Here is a 14198-nt window from a genome sequence, read left to right as displayed (position 1 = left end):
TAATACCTGAATACACCAAAATCTAAAGCTATATTTGAGATGCATCTATTTTTGGAAAGTATTCGCAAAACTTTGAAAGTGTTCTTTAAGTATTATGAGAGGAGAGGAGACACTAAAAGATTGAAAAGTTAGCACAAGATGAAACCAGGTATATAAAGTAATACTTGGTGAAAGGGGGAGCAAAGGAAAAAGAATAATATAATACATAAAACGATTTGACAATATGACCAACTTTCCTGTTTATACAGTTGTCCTCATAGACCTCTTAGAATAAAGTTGGCACTGCCCCTAAAGGTACCATTGATGAGCTAAGTTTTGGTTGCCTACAGATTGATAAGTATTCCCCAAACACCTCCTTAAAAATTGGGAGATTATTTTCTGTTATAGAATATGACTTTCTTGTGCTCTTGTGTGCAAATACATATAATTTGATTCCCAAGCAACCACACTTACTTCCACTAGAACCCAGAAAGTTAGAGAAAGGTTCAGAGGTAACGACGGGTATAAATTATATAATTAGCTAGCATACACAAACTAGGAAGCCAATGGAGGTTTAACCCCTTGCCTGCTGTTTCTACCATTACATAACTGACAACCACTGAGTGGCATTTTAGCAGATTTGGGGTGATTTTAATAATAAAAATTAATTTCCTTCTTCCCCTCCCCCCACATAAATTCAGATTACATGGACCATTATTGAAAAATGTGCATGCTCCTTAAGCCTTAGATTTGACAACTGAATATTTTCCCTGATTTGCAGGACTACCATCTTTTTAAGATTATGTAGGATATTTGCTCCTTGACTGTCACCATCAAACTTGTCCTTCATTAAAATTTTTCCTGGGCTGAATATACTATCCCATTTTGATATGTAGTCTCATACATGCTGATAGCCTTCATTATGTCATAGTTTACATTCTAGTTCTAGCAGCCATTAGTTTAATAATTATTATGAATGAATTGGTAATTATAATTGTATAGTTATTTTAAATATTGTTGCTATTAATATTAAAGTGCATTTATAAAGCATTCCAAGGTTTGTGAAGTGCACTGCATATATCATTTAGTATTGATAACAACACTGTGAGGTACATATATTATTGTTAGACTTTTACAGATGAGACAATTGAAGCATACAAGTGATCCATCCAGGGTGACATAACTATTGAGTGTCTGAGGTAGGATTTGAATTCAGACCTTACTACTTGTGATTCTAACACTCTTACCCCCTGTGCCTCTTAGCTATTTTGTAGCATTAGTAGCACGTACATTATGTTGCAATGTAAAACTTTTATTCCACCCCATCTGTTCAGGTGTTCCAGAACAAATGTCATTGAGATATTGATAATTGCCCACATATTTTACAATTTGTCTGTTAGTCAATGAATATGAAATCCATGTTTAAGACAGAAGTGTGTATGTATTTTAAATCTTTACTTAAAAGTAAAAAAAAAAGTTTCAATTCTGGTCCAGTGTCTGCATAAAATGTCCTCTGCCTTCCAACTTAAAAACAGCAGCCTATTCAAACTGCCTTCCCCCACAACCCTGGAGATAGCAATTCAATTTTTAAATTTCTCTTTGATGTTGCATAGAAGTACTTCCATGTAACATATTTTCTAAAAAAGGCATTGTAAAGTATCAAAATGATGAGTAGAAGGTAAGCACAGAATCAGAGGTATAAGAAAGCTTAGTTTTCTTTTTCCATCTCTCCTGAGGAAATTTCTGCGGTAGACATTTGACATTCCTGGATTGTTCCTTAAAACCAATTATAATTTTTTTTTTTAAATTATAATTTGTCCCCAGGATAGGGGGACAGATATCCAGACTTGAGATAGGTATATGTTATTTTAAATTTGGTGGTTGTTGCTAAGGCTATTTATAATTTTCCTTTCATTTAAATCTAAATTTAAAACTCAAGGGGGCAACTGGGTGGCGTTGTAGATAGAGCACCAGCCCTGAAGTCAGGAGGACCCGAGTTCAAATCTGGTCTCAGACACTTGACATTTCCCACCTGTGTGACCCTGGGCAAGTCACTTAACCCCAATTTCCTCAACAAAATAATAATAAATTTAAAACTCAATTTTAAGACACACACACACTCAGCCCATAGTAGAGATAGGAGAGGAAATTGGCACAGATTTATCAGGAATTTCACTTGTCTATCTTATGCTGGGGGGGAGTTGGGGAGGGAAGTACATGAAACATTTGGGAAGAGTTTGTCCTATTCCAGACTCTTGCCAACATGTTTCTGCATCTTCGGTATGGTCTGATAAGATCTGATAGTGAAATCTTGGATCCTCCCACATCCTCCTTAACTCCCATAATGAAACTACATGACATTCTAAGAGTCTTAGTTAAGGACCCTCAAGACTATAATCTTTCAAAAGTGCTCTCAACTCCTGTAGAGGGATTGAATTTAAATTGAAAGGATGTAAGCTCCAAAGCTGGCTCTGTTTCCTCATAGATAGAAGTGGAGGGGATGGCCTCTTAAAGTTTCCATATAATCCTAACATTCTATAATTATGAGGTCTTCATGGAAAGAAAATCTTTCTAGCCACTGTCTTACAGTAGGAGATAGCAGTGGGGATAATTATGTTTGAGCTAATAAGGACTACATTCTTCCATCCCCTTACTTTCATCCACTTTGTTTACATTATCTGTCCTTTTAGTAGAAAAAGGTGAGTCACGTAGGCTGCTTTTGTTTTTTCTGTTATTCTTTTGAAGAAAAAAGTAAACACTCCAACTCTTTTTTAAAAAACATTTCCTGAATGGAGAGTATGTCTTGGGCTTGGACAGAATGGAGGGTCAACATAGGTAATGAGAGAAAGGGTAAGTACTGCACTATAAAGATTTGGTGGATAGATACTTACAAAAATTAGAAGTGACCAACTAGATTCTCTTAAGTTATTAGATGTATGGCTGATGAGCATAATCCTCATATCTACAGTGGGGCTGAGCCTGTTTTTAGACATATATGACTTCTTGTGTAATAAGACAAGGTGTATGAGTGTTCATTCTTGGTATGGATGTTCATTCTTTCTCCTCCTGGTATCTTGTTCTCCCTCAATCAAGAGCGGGCCCTCTGACATTTCTAGCCTTGTCAAAGCTGTCCTTCCTCAGGACTTTGTATGGTCTTTAATCATCAGCCATACAGGCGTCCAAGACTGATAAGGCAGAAGGTAAAATGTTCTTTTCTAAAGAAATAACCAGTTGCTCAACTGTCTGGGGTGTGATTGTTTTCTCTCTGTTAACTCTTGTTCTCATTATTTCTTTGACTAACCCTCTATTCATTCTGCCTCTCTTTTTCTCTTCTAACCTGCTTGCTGACTTGTACAGATCAACTCTACCAGCAACTTGAGCAAAACCGCCGCCTAACTAATGAACTAAAGCTGGCCCTGAATGAGGATTAACCTTGAGTGCGAAAGATACGTCAGTCTTTATAGATTAAACTGTAACATTTCATTAAGGCTGAATTCTAGCAATATAGTCCATATTTCAAGAAATCTATGGATTACAGTATCCACCATTATGAGAGGTTGAAAATGGTCAGTTCTAGAGACATTCAAATGAGAGAAATCTAGTTGAGAGGCTGGTGTTTTTGTCCTTTCCTCTTACTAGAATAATTCATATCTCTTGTCTTAGATTCCACTCTAATATTTTGCTAAAATACATAGAAAGCTATATAATTACATGTATATGCTACAGCCAGTTCAGCGCACCTCCATGACCATGAGTAGTGTAACATGGCTCTAAATCATCCACTGTTAACTAGGAGCAGGTGTGAGTCTCACCTCTCACTCTCAGAGCCAAAACTCTGAGGTAATCTGCTGCACATACCATGCCCTGTTTTAATTATATTCAATCCATCCATGTTCAGGCAACCGAGGTTTTGAAAAGAGTCCAGGTGAAGGTCCCAGGTTGGCTGAAAGACATTATTTCAGTGGAATGGGTGGAATCAGGAAGTCTGTCAGATGAGAATTTTGTGCTAATGTGTAGTGTCCTCAAAGAGTATTATTACTATGTCCTAATGAAGTGTGCATGCAATATAACTCTTTAATTATTGAGAATCTTTTAACAGGGAGAAATGGTTTATTTGACTTTGTATTATGAACCCTCACTATTTCATCCACACTTTCTGAAAGGTTGAGTCATGGTGTCATTTCCAAAACTTTTGGGAGCCCCAAATAGAGGACCTGAATTTGGATTCAGAAAGTTGCTACTTTCTAGCAACTAAGGAGTGATGAATGACTTTAAAGTCTCTTTTTACTTAGCAAAATCAGTTATGTCTGGTTTTTCCTTCTTTGTGTTTTGATTCCCATGGTAAATAATTAGTGATCTTTTATGAAGTCTGACTTATATTTAACCTTATATTTAATGTAGGGGCAGACTTCTCTACTACATTTTGCATAAATCACCAGAAGGTCCTTGTCAATTTGGAAACCATGACTAGTGTGTTGTGATCATGCCTGGTTCTAATCATCTAAATCTGCTCTTCATGATTGACTGTTTGCATGCTTTAATGTATAGAGCGTCAGTGTATCCAAAGAGCTGCTATTGATGTCTTAATTTTCTAATCCCACAACAGAGAAAGTGGCACATGCCAAGGAAGAAAATCTTAGTATGCATCAGATGCTGGATCAGACTTTACTGGAGTTAAACAACATGTGAAAACCTCCTTAGCGGCGACCACATTCTTACCTTTTTTGTGTTTTTTATTTTTTATAAACACCTGCTTGCCATGAAACCCCTTTCATTTGTTTTGTTTTGTTTTGTTTTACCACTGTCACAGGAACATCTGCAAAATACCGGCCAGGCATTAGGGGAATACCAAAAAAGGGCAAGCCTTAGACAGGTCAGCGTGATGATGGTTTAAATGTGCCATTTCCCAGTATAATGTTGCCTACACTTTGTAGAGAGTATAGCAACACAGTATGTGCAGTCCAGGAATGCTCACTAAAGCAGAATGATTTCCACTTCCAAGTGCCAACTCTGTATTTAACAAGATTAATGTTGGAAACACAATCAGGTGTGGACTGGTGCTACTTTGAGCAAAAGGTACTTCTGTGGTCTTTTGTTTGACATTATACAATTTAGAATTCTGTCCAGTGCAGTAATTTATTTGTCTGAGTTTTATTAAGAGATGAGGATTTGGACTTTCTATGCCTGAATTCGATTGAAAACATCAACAAAAGATTTGTAAGCCACACAACTGTTTTACGACTTCAGTCTTTTTTCTAACTTGTACACTAGCAGCTCATTACAAATTGTAGGGCAGCATTTCAAAATGAATTTCCACTCTTTTTATCTTCAGTTTTTCATGTTAAAATGAAAGATTAATTTAGGCACTACATAAAATTCATAGAGAAAGATGTTTCTTATCCATATTGGGGGAGGGGGGATTAAAAATCCGTATTTGCCTCACTTTATTTTACACACTCGAGCAGTTTTTAAAAGTTATAACTATGTAAACATTGTATAATGATATGGAATAAAAATGCACATTTTAGGACATTTTCTAAATTTGGTGGTCTTGTCATTTGTTTTCCATTTTGTGAATCTGGATTGTGTTAAATTTTTCTGTACCCATTATTGCATTTTTTCTCTCAAACAAGGTACCAGAGAAAAGTCCAACTGAAAACTAGATTGAAATTTATCAAGGGAGCATAAATGTAATTTATTGAAAAACGAAAAAGGGAAAATGACTTTTAAAAAGTAATATGCAGTTTATGATTCTGTTGGCAGAGATGCCACTTAATCATAAATGACATATTAGAACGTAGATAAATGACAGCCTTTAACATAAATTTCCAGGATTTTCTAATTGTTTTCTTCCCCTACCTACAGACAACAAACATTAATGTCTTTAGTCCTATAATAGACACTTTATAATTTAGGAAATGCATCAAATTTCTTTTTGCTTTCCAAATCTAATTTGAGTTTCACTTTAATAGCTCTCCTTTCTTCTTGGAGCTGAAACTTTTAACCTCCCTGGGCCTTAACTTCTTTATTTGTAAAAGGAAGAGATTGAACTAGAATGTCCTTTTTGTGGACATTTCCAGCTCTAAATCGATGATCTTTTCTGGGCCTCAGTTGACTCATCTACAAACAAGGTAAATAAGTACTTGCCACCCAAAGCTAGATGGTAGAGAGGGAACAAGATGAATATAATTTCATGAGTCTTCTAGTTCCTAAATTTAGAATCATTCAAGATATGAGTATAAAATATTCTCTTTCTACAGACCAAGAAAAATCTAAATTAAGAGGCATTTCAGATACAACTAAAGAGGAATTAAACTTAAAATTAGTCACAGTATTCCATATGATTGTAGATATGGAACTGGAAGAGGTCATGTCATCTTGTGCAACTCTCAGATTCTACAAATGAAAAAGCTGAGCTTCACTTTCTCAAGGGACTTGCCCAAAGTCACATAGGGAGTAATATTAGTTGATTTTCAGTTGTGTGTTACCATTTGTGACCATGCTTGAAGTGGTTTGCCGTTTCCTTTTTTGGTCCATTTGACAAATGAGGAAAATGAAGTTAAGTGACTTGCCCAGGCTCATACAGCTACTGAGTGTGAAACTAGATTTGAACTTGAGAACTCTTTACTCCTAAACCTGGCACTCTTTAGCAGCATTTATAAAATGCTTTAGGATTTGCAAAGCATTTTACATCCTTTATGCTCTTTGATCTTTCTAACACACCTGGAAGTTATTGTTTTCCCCATTTTACAGATGGAACTGAGGGACAGAATAGATGTAGTAGCCACATACTTGAAGTGAGATCTCTGCCTTCAAGTCCAACACTATCCACTATAGCCCAGTTTTTTAAACTATGGTTCACAATCTCCTGGAGTCTCATAACTGAAGGTTAGGATCATGAAATTATGATTTATTATCATTAAATGTTTGATTTGTGTACCTACATATCTAGGGTCACCAAAATTTCTCAAATGAAAAGGGGTCATGAGTGGGAAAAGAAGCTCTATACAATAGCAGTGGTTCTGTGTCGTAATTCTATTAAGAAATATTGAGGATCTATCCAAAGAGTTTTTTGTCTATATGGGTTTTATTATAGGTATTTATCATATTAGAAAAATAAACTAATTCTGAATATAGATTTTCAAAAGGTTTCAGAGATGCCCATGATTCTCTGGACCACCAGCTGAAATGGGATTTGAACCCAGGAACTGCACAGGACGTGGTTATCCACGATTGCCAGAAATGCCCTGGATCTTCCATGCCTTTTGTAATCACTGCTGCTCAGATCTTAACTTTCCAAAAGTCTTCTTCACCCTTCGAATGGCTCCTGAGATCTCCCTGGGTTACTGAGTTTTCCCCCAAGCTACAGGAAGTGGTTGCAGCTGTCTGGGAGAGACTTTGGAATGTCCCAACGAAAACAAAAAGGGCTAAAGTATTAAGTGAGTTAAACAAGCTTCGTGCTATTGCTTCCAAAATTAGAGACTTGAGTTTTGAAAGAAATTAGAAATGTGTGGAGCATTCCTTCCATTCTGCATATTTTTTGACACTGAGGCTTTTCAGAGCTACATTCCTGAGACAGATGTCATAAATTTTGTGTGTCACACTGAATGAGTGAAGCTTTGTTGAGTGTTCACCAATGTGAATATAATTTATGCCAGAATTGTGACAAAGGAAAATAATTTCTCAAGAATGAAGCTGGCTCCTGCTGCTGAGAGACTCGGTTTGCTATTTGGTAGGTAACGTGTATTTAGCACCAAGAATAAAAATAAAGGAAAATTTTTTACTCTTACCTGGACATTGCCACAGTTGATGCCCTAAATTCAATCCAGCTTTTTCTCCACTGGGACTTTGGGAAACTTTAATGTTTTTTTTTCCCCATGATTGGTTTTCCCCATTGCACTGGAAGATCTGATTACTACCTCTTCCCCCAAGAACCCTTCATTGCAAAAGCCCCAAGTCTAATAACTTTCAGGCAATAGTCTTGTGATCTTACATAAATTCTGTTTGTGAGCTATGCGCTGGAGGTGGAGAACCTTTAAAATTAGTTTCAGGTTTAAACAATAGGAATTAGCTTGGAGGGGAAAAAACAAGGCTCAGAGATAAAGATCACTTCTGTGGCCCCACCTTTGAGCCCCTGTTTGTATTTCTTTGCTGAGAACTGGCTGGGAAAGAATAATGTTGGCCTAAAGCAGAAATTAAGGGAATTCAGCTGCTTTTGAGAGGATCAAACAGTTTCTGGAAGTTACTTATGGAGTGGTTGTCAAATCTTCCATCACTCAAGATGAAAGGTTATAACATTTGAGATCAGATGAGATGGTTCACCTGCATTACTGAGTGGCCATTACTGATGTGTAAGAGTTGAGATAGTGGCTAAAATTGAGAGGAACTGGCTTGGCATTCCAGAACAGGGAGGTTACATTTAACATGTAACCTGAAAGTTTTCTTTATTCAGCCAAGGAGAAAGGAAGTCACGGAAATAGTGATTCTTGAGGCTGGCAAAATAATCAGTTGTGTTGCTGTTTATTTCTTACTCCCAGGCTAATGTTGGGCATTAGTTAATATCTTTTGACTGTTTTATCCCCTAATAAGGATGACTATTTTCAGACATTTAAAAAAGTTGTTTTCCAATTAGCTTAAGTGAAGTTGTTTTGTTTTGGCTCATTAAAAAATAATACAACAAAAACTAAAGTCTTCAGATAGGAAAAGGGACGTGACCTGTGATTTTTATTGGCATAAGGAACTTCCAGGTAAGGAAACTCCTTCTAGCAATATAGACTAACCTTTTCTCCATAGTCTTAAAGAGTTATCTGGAACCTTGAGAGCTTAAGTGCTTTGCCCAGAATTACACAATCCACTGTGCCAGAAGTGAGATTTTAACCCAAGTCTTCCTAGCTTCAAGACCAATCTGTTATGCATTATAACACTCCTAGATGCATCAATAACATTTAGGAATTTTTGCCTCAGTTTTCCTACAGGTGTTAAGAAATTATTGATTTGCCACATTCCATGTCAGTGAGTTCTAAAGCCAAACTTAAATTCAATATTTTATCTATGAAAATAATTTTTAAGTAATGATAGAAAACTTCATAATTAAATTAATATGAATCTATATTAATAAGTTAATATAACATGATGTTTTTATGCATGGATTATCCAATGTGATGGAAGTTATTTAGTATCCATAGGTTATAGATGTGACTGCTAACAGTAATTTAGTAAACCTGTACCCAATATTGATAATTTGGTTTTCAAAGCCATAGTCTATTTAATGATGTATTTTGTCTTTTATTAGAACAACAATCATCAACAGAAAGTGCCAGAGGTGTTATGATTGATATATTCAAAGTCCAAAATATACTCACCCCAAAGGGTACATTTTTAAAGGTTTAATCATCCTTTGTTTATTCCTAGATATAAAATAGTATAATCCTCACTGTTTGGAGCATTCAAGTCATTCAGCAGTCCTGGAAAAACTCACTGTGCAGCATGTTCCCTATCAACACAAAAGGGACTATGTTGCAGACTGGCAGATAATCTTGCTCTATCCTTTGTTCTGAAATTGTTAAATTATAACTATTTAAGTTGTCCGTGAGCCAGAGCTGTGTTCTCTCCTTAAATCCAGAAATGCACATCATATTGTATATGTTGAGAATTCAGGGCTGTGAATCCTGCAAAGTAAATGGGACTTCTTTACTCTCTAGGCATATCAGTGGTATATGTTTGGTATAATACTGTTGTTATATAAGCCTCTGATGAGGACAGTCTGACCACAAAATTGGTGGATTTTAGACTGATGATGAAAATGATAACTTACATTAATAGAATGCTTTGCACTTTATATGTTAGCTCATCAGAACTTCACAATCATTGAATGAGGTAGGTGCTATTATTTACATTTTTCAGATGAGGAAACCGAGGCATAGTTCTTCCAATATCATAGCGCTAAGTAGCTGCTGAGACAGGGCTTAAACTCCAGGCTTCCTGACTCCAAATTCAATATGCTATCCACTATATACCGCCAACAAAGAAAAAAGTATTTCTAATAATACTGATGTAAACTGAGATCTTTTGGGGCTTTGGGGGGGAGGAGGGAGGCAAAGGTAAACTGTCCTCTTTGGGGAGACTCAGACCCTAGGAAAAGTATACCTCTCCCAGACAAGCCCTTCCCAAGTTAAGTGGTTTCATTCAATCACAGATCTTGTTCAAATCACCCTCCATTGAAACTGAGATCTTTTGGGGGTGGCCTGGATTCCTTTCAGGCAGTTCCCAGACTCTGGGAAAAGACTTCAAAGTCCCATTTAAATGATTTTTATTCAATTTGAGATCTCTGTCTGATGATCCTCTATTGATAAGCCCAGACAGCTCCCAGCCCCAGGCCAACATTTACCCACATAACCAGGGGTCTGTTAATCCACCTTTGCCAAATTCCTAAGGAGGACTTTTGCCCACTAAGAAAGTTCCTTTTTAGTGAACAATAAAATTCCCTTTTTGTCACAGATTTTCAGGTTTGCGAATTCTTTCACATTGGATCTGCATCTCAGGAGAGGGGTTCTCTCCCCTTATTCCCACACCTCATCAATACTATATTCTGCATTTCTTGGCACAAGTCTGTTCAAACAAGCATTTCTAGATTGGAGAGAGATGTCCATATTAGACTAGCCATTGTCCCCATCTCACTCTCCCCCATCATTTGACTACCATAACACAATTTTAGATAACCTATTAAAATCTTGAACAAGGAATAGATATATTACAACACAGTTTAGGTCAATACTCAAGAAGAGTTGACTAACTAAATCACTACCCCATTCCCTCACTATTCATTCCCCTAACAGACTTCCTCCCTTCCACAGATATCTTAATTCTCAATGGAGAAGAGGGATTCAAAGTACCTGCAGGTGTGTGTGGGAAGTTATGTTATGAATTTTTTGTTAAAAATGTGGGAACTTACTTCACACCTCACAGATTGACCAAGATGACAGGAAAGGACAATAATAAATGTTGGAGATGATGTAGGAAAATTGGGACACTAATAGATTGTTGGTAGAGTTGTGAACTGAATCAATCTGGAGAGCATTTGGAATTATGTGCACACCCTTTGGTCCAGCAGTGGCTGTTTTCAGAAGAGATCATCAAAAAAGGAAAATAACCACATGTAGCAACCCTTTTTGTAGTGGCAAGGAACTGGAAATTGAATGGATGCCCATTAGTTGGGGAATGGCTGAATATGTTATGATAGATGAATATAATAGAGTATTGTTCTATAAGAAATGATGAGCAGGCTGATGCAGAAAAGCCTGGGAAGATTTATATAAATTGTTGCTAAGCGAAGTAAGTAGAACCAAGAGAACATTGTACAAAGCAACAACAAGATTATGAGATGATCAGCTGTGATAGACTTGGTTCTTTGCAACAAGGAAGTGATTAAGGCAATTCCAATAGACTTGTGATGAAAAGAGCCACCCGCATCCAAAAAACTATGGAGACCAAATGTGGTCTTTTGATGGTGATGGTGTTTGTTTACTTGTTTTTTTGTTTTTCTTTCTCATGTTTTTTTCCCCCTTTTGATGTGATTTTTTCCCTGTGCAACATGACAAATATAGAAATATGTTTAGAATTGCACATGTTTAACCAATAATAGATTCTTGCTGTCTAGGGAAAGGAGTAGGAGGAAGGGAGAGAGAAAAATTTAGAACACAAGGTTTTGCAAAAGTGAATGATGAAAGCTATTTTTGCATGTATTTGAAAAAATAAAAAGCTATTATAAAAAAATAAAAATTCTGAGTATTTCAAATCTTCATATTGGCCGTGTCCTTAAAAAATAATATTCTAGATCTGTAATCTACTACCTTCTGTTCAAGAGTTAAAAAGCATGTTTCATCTTTATTTTGTAGAATTATTATTGGTCATTGTAGTGATCAGAATTCTAAAGTCTTTCAAAGTTGTTTTTCTTTACAATGTATAGTCATTATGTAAATTGTTTTCCTGATTTCTGCTTAATTCATTCTGTATCAATTTGTTGAGGGGTGAGAAATATCCTAACAACTATGGAGTCCCCAGGCAGGTATCCCAGGCTTTTGTGTAAGAATCCACAATCCCAATCTGCAGGCAGGTTTTTGGCAAAAAAAAAAAAAAAAAGGATTTATTACACTGGGCAAAAACTTCCCAGAGGGCCAAATACAGAAAGGAATTAGCAAAGGTAGGTTTTTGGCAAAGATGGGTTTACACTGAGAAACAGTGGGCCAAATCCTGATTGGAAATTAGCAAAGGTTTGGGGTGCAGCCTTTGATTATATTTAGGTTTCTATGGGCTGGGGTTCCAGATGAATTTGAGGGACTAATCAATAATGGTGGTAATTATGCTGCAGGCCAAGATCTCTAATTGAATTGTAGGTGGGGATCACCATGGGAGTTTCCCCTAGGAACAGGAAGGTAGAGCTGCTCCTAAAAGTTAAGAGGGCCTTTCCAACCCAGTCTTCCCCCCCAAAAAAAGATCAGGGCGACACAGTTCCTATTACATCAAATTCATACAAGTCATCCCATATTTCTATGAATTTGTTCCTTTTATCATTTCTTATGACAATAGTATTCCATCATCCTACTCGAAGGCCTTTTTATTATCTGCCCTTGTTGTCAATGTCTCCCCATAAATCTGACAAAAAGTCCAGCAAATATTAGAGGCTTTATTCTGGTTCTTTTTAATAATTTATAGATACCAATCCAACCCTTTGGTTGTAGTTGTTCCCTCATTGTCAGAGATTTATAAAGTTAAATCTGGAAGGGATCTTGGGAAGTCCATCCCTGAATTTTACCAAAAAAAACTTGAAAAAAATAAAATTGAAGCACAGAAGTGAGTGATATAATCTTAAGAAAGTGATTCAAATCTATTTCTCCAGCCCTATCATTCCTCTGACCTCCAGTCTCAGTCTGGCTGCCTAATGCACAGAATGGTTCAAAACTTTGGAATCAATCTTTGATTATTTGTTGTTCTTAGTCTCCTTCCAAATCATATCCAAACCCTATCAATTCTACATTCACAATATCCTGAGTTTGGGTCTTTTTTCGCAATTCACAAGGCTCTTACCTACTAAATTCAGGTCCATATTACATAATCATATATAGTCCATATTACATTATAATAGCTTCCTAATTAAGACTCTTGATCTCTAACCTCACCACCAATGTGGAAAATGAATGACCGAATCAATCATGTTGATAGGATCAATAAGATCCCAGATCTTTAGTAGCTAAGTGGACCAGATGGAGGGGCTTTGACAGAAGACTTTTGTGGAATTTAAATTGGCCTTTATTGCAGTAGGCCCCAGTTAAACTCCCACAACTACTCCCTGAGGCAAGCAGGGAGGAGCATTATCTTGTCCTTAAGTGGTCCTTTGTTGCAATAGGCCCTTGTAAAAATCTTTGCATTGCAAAGTTGTCAAGACTCCAGAATGACTATATCCTAACAGAAGCCCTTGGGGTTATTTTTCGCTAATAGCCCTCTTTTTTGCTAACTCCTTTTAAGAATTTAGTTCATTTACTAAGTATTACAGTGCCTGGTTCATTAGGAACTTAGCCTTCCTTAGGCATCTTCTCTCCGGTTATGGCATCTTCCCCTTTGTTAATGGCTAAACTCCCTTTTAGAACTTAGTCTGCTGCCAACAGCATAAAATCTTTGTCTCTTGATTTGGAGATGGTCTAAGCCTATAATTTTTTTTGCGATACTGATGAGGGGAGCCCCCAAACTCTTTCTCTCTCTGACTTTGGGAATGAGCCATGAGGTAAAGCACTTGAAGCTCCTAGAAGAAGAAAATCTCCTGCAACCCTGCCTCAGTGAGAGATGGCCCCAGGGAATCAGATAAAGTGGTTTATCTAGGTGGGGCTGGTTGAGTCCTGAGCTAAAGAATTCCAATCCTATTCAACTGAAGATCTTCTATTCAATTCAGCTCAAGCTGTACCAGCCCCATCAAGAGCAACCCCCAGCTTGTAGTCAAGACTTATAAAAGAGAATCTAAAACCCTCTCTTTGCAGAAGTCCTAACATGCCATGCTATATCAAGGAAACCTCTGCCCGCTGGAATAATATTCTCTTCCAGTGTTATCCTCTCTTTATCCTCACCTATTTCCCTAACAAGACTTATGCCCCTCTGTCGGGATCTCTCTACTAGAAACTTTACTTCTCTGCCAGCATTCCTCCACTATTTTACTTTCTGTTGGGATCTTG

General features: G+C 36.8%; 1 protein-coding gene and 1 long non-coding RNA gene across 8 annotated transcripts in view; one reads left to right on the top strand and one right to left on the bottom strand.

The window, feature by feature from the left end:
• The window catches only part of TPM1 (tropomyosin 1), a 30611-nt gene extending 25091 nt beyond the window's left edge, over positions 1-5520 (top strand). For 4 of the 7 annotated variants that reach the window (XM_051980915.1, XM_051980921.1, XM_051980913.1 and 1 more), the window contains one exon: positions 4586-5520. In XM_051980915.1, coding sequence (XP_051836875.1) covers positions 4586-4668 — 83 coding nt within the window. In that variant the 3' untranslated portion in view covers positions 4669-5520. Of the gene's footprint in view, positions 1-3336; positions 3437-4585 lie in introns of those variants that run through there. The other 3 variants (XM_051980920.1, XM_051980917.1, XM_051980916.1) reach the window with 3 other exon arrangements.
• LOC127551297 (uncharacterized) lies at positions 4686-13757 on the bottom strand. The gene is made up of 2 exons (XR_007951050.1): positions 11467-13757; positions 4686-10044 (listed from the first exon to the last, which is right to left on the bottom strand). It is a non-coding gene; the product is annotated as an uncharacterized LOC127551297 (long non-coding RNA).
• Positions 13758-14198: the final 441 nt, after the last annotated feature.

This window comes from Antechinus flavipes, chromosome 2 (genome assembly GCF_016432865.1).
Source record: "Antechinus flavipes isolate AdamAnt ecotype Samford, QLD, Australia chromosome 2, AdamAnt_v2, whole genome shotgun sequence".
NCBI lineage: Eukaryota > Metazoa > Chordata > Mammalia > Dasyuromorphia > Dasyuridae > Antechinus > Antechinus flavipes.
Note: the sequence above shows the minus strand (reverse complement) of the source record. Positions and strands in the feature narration are given on the sequence as shown.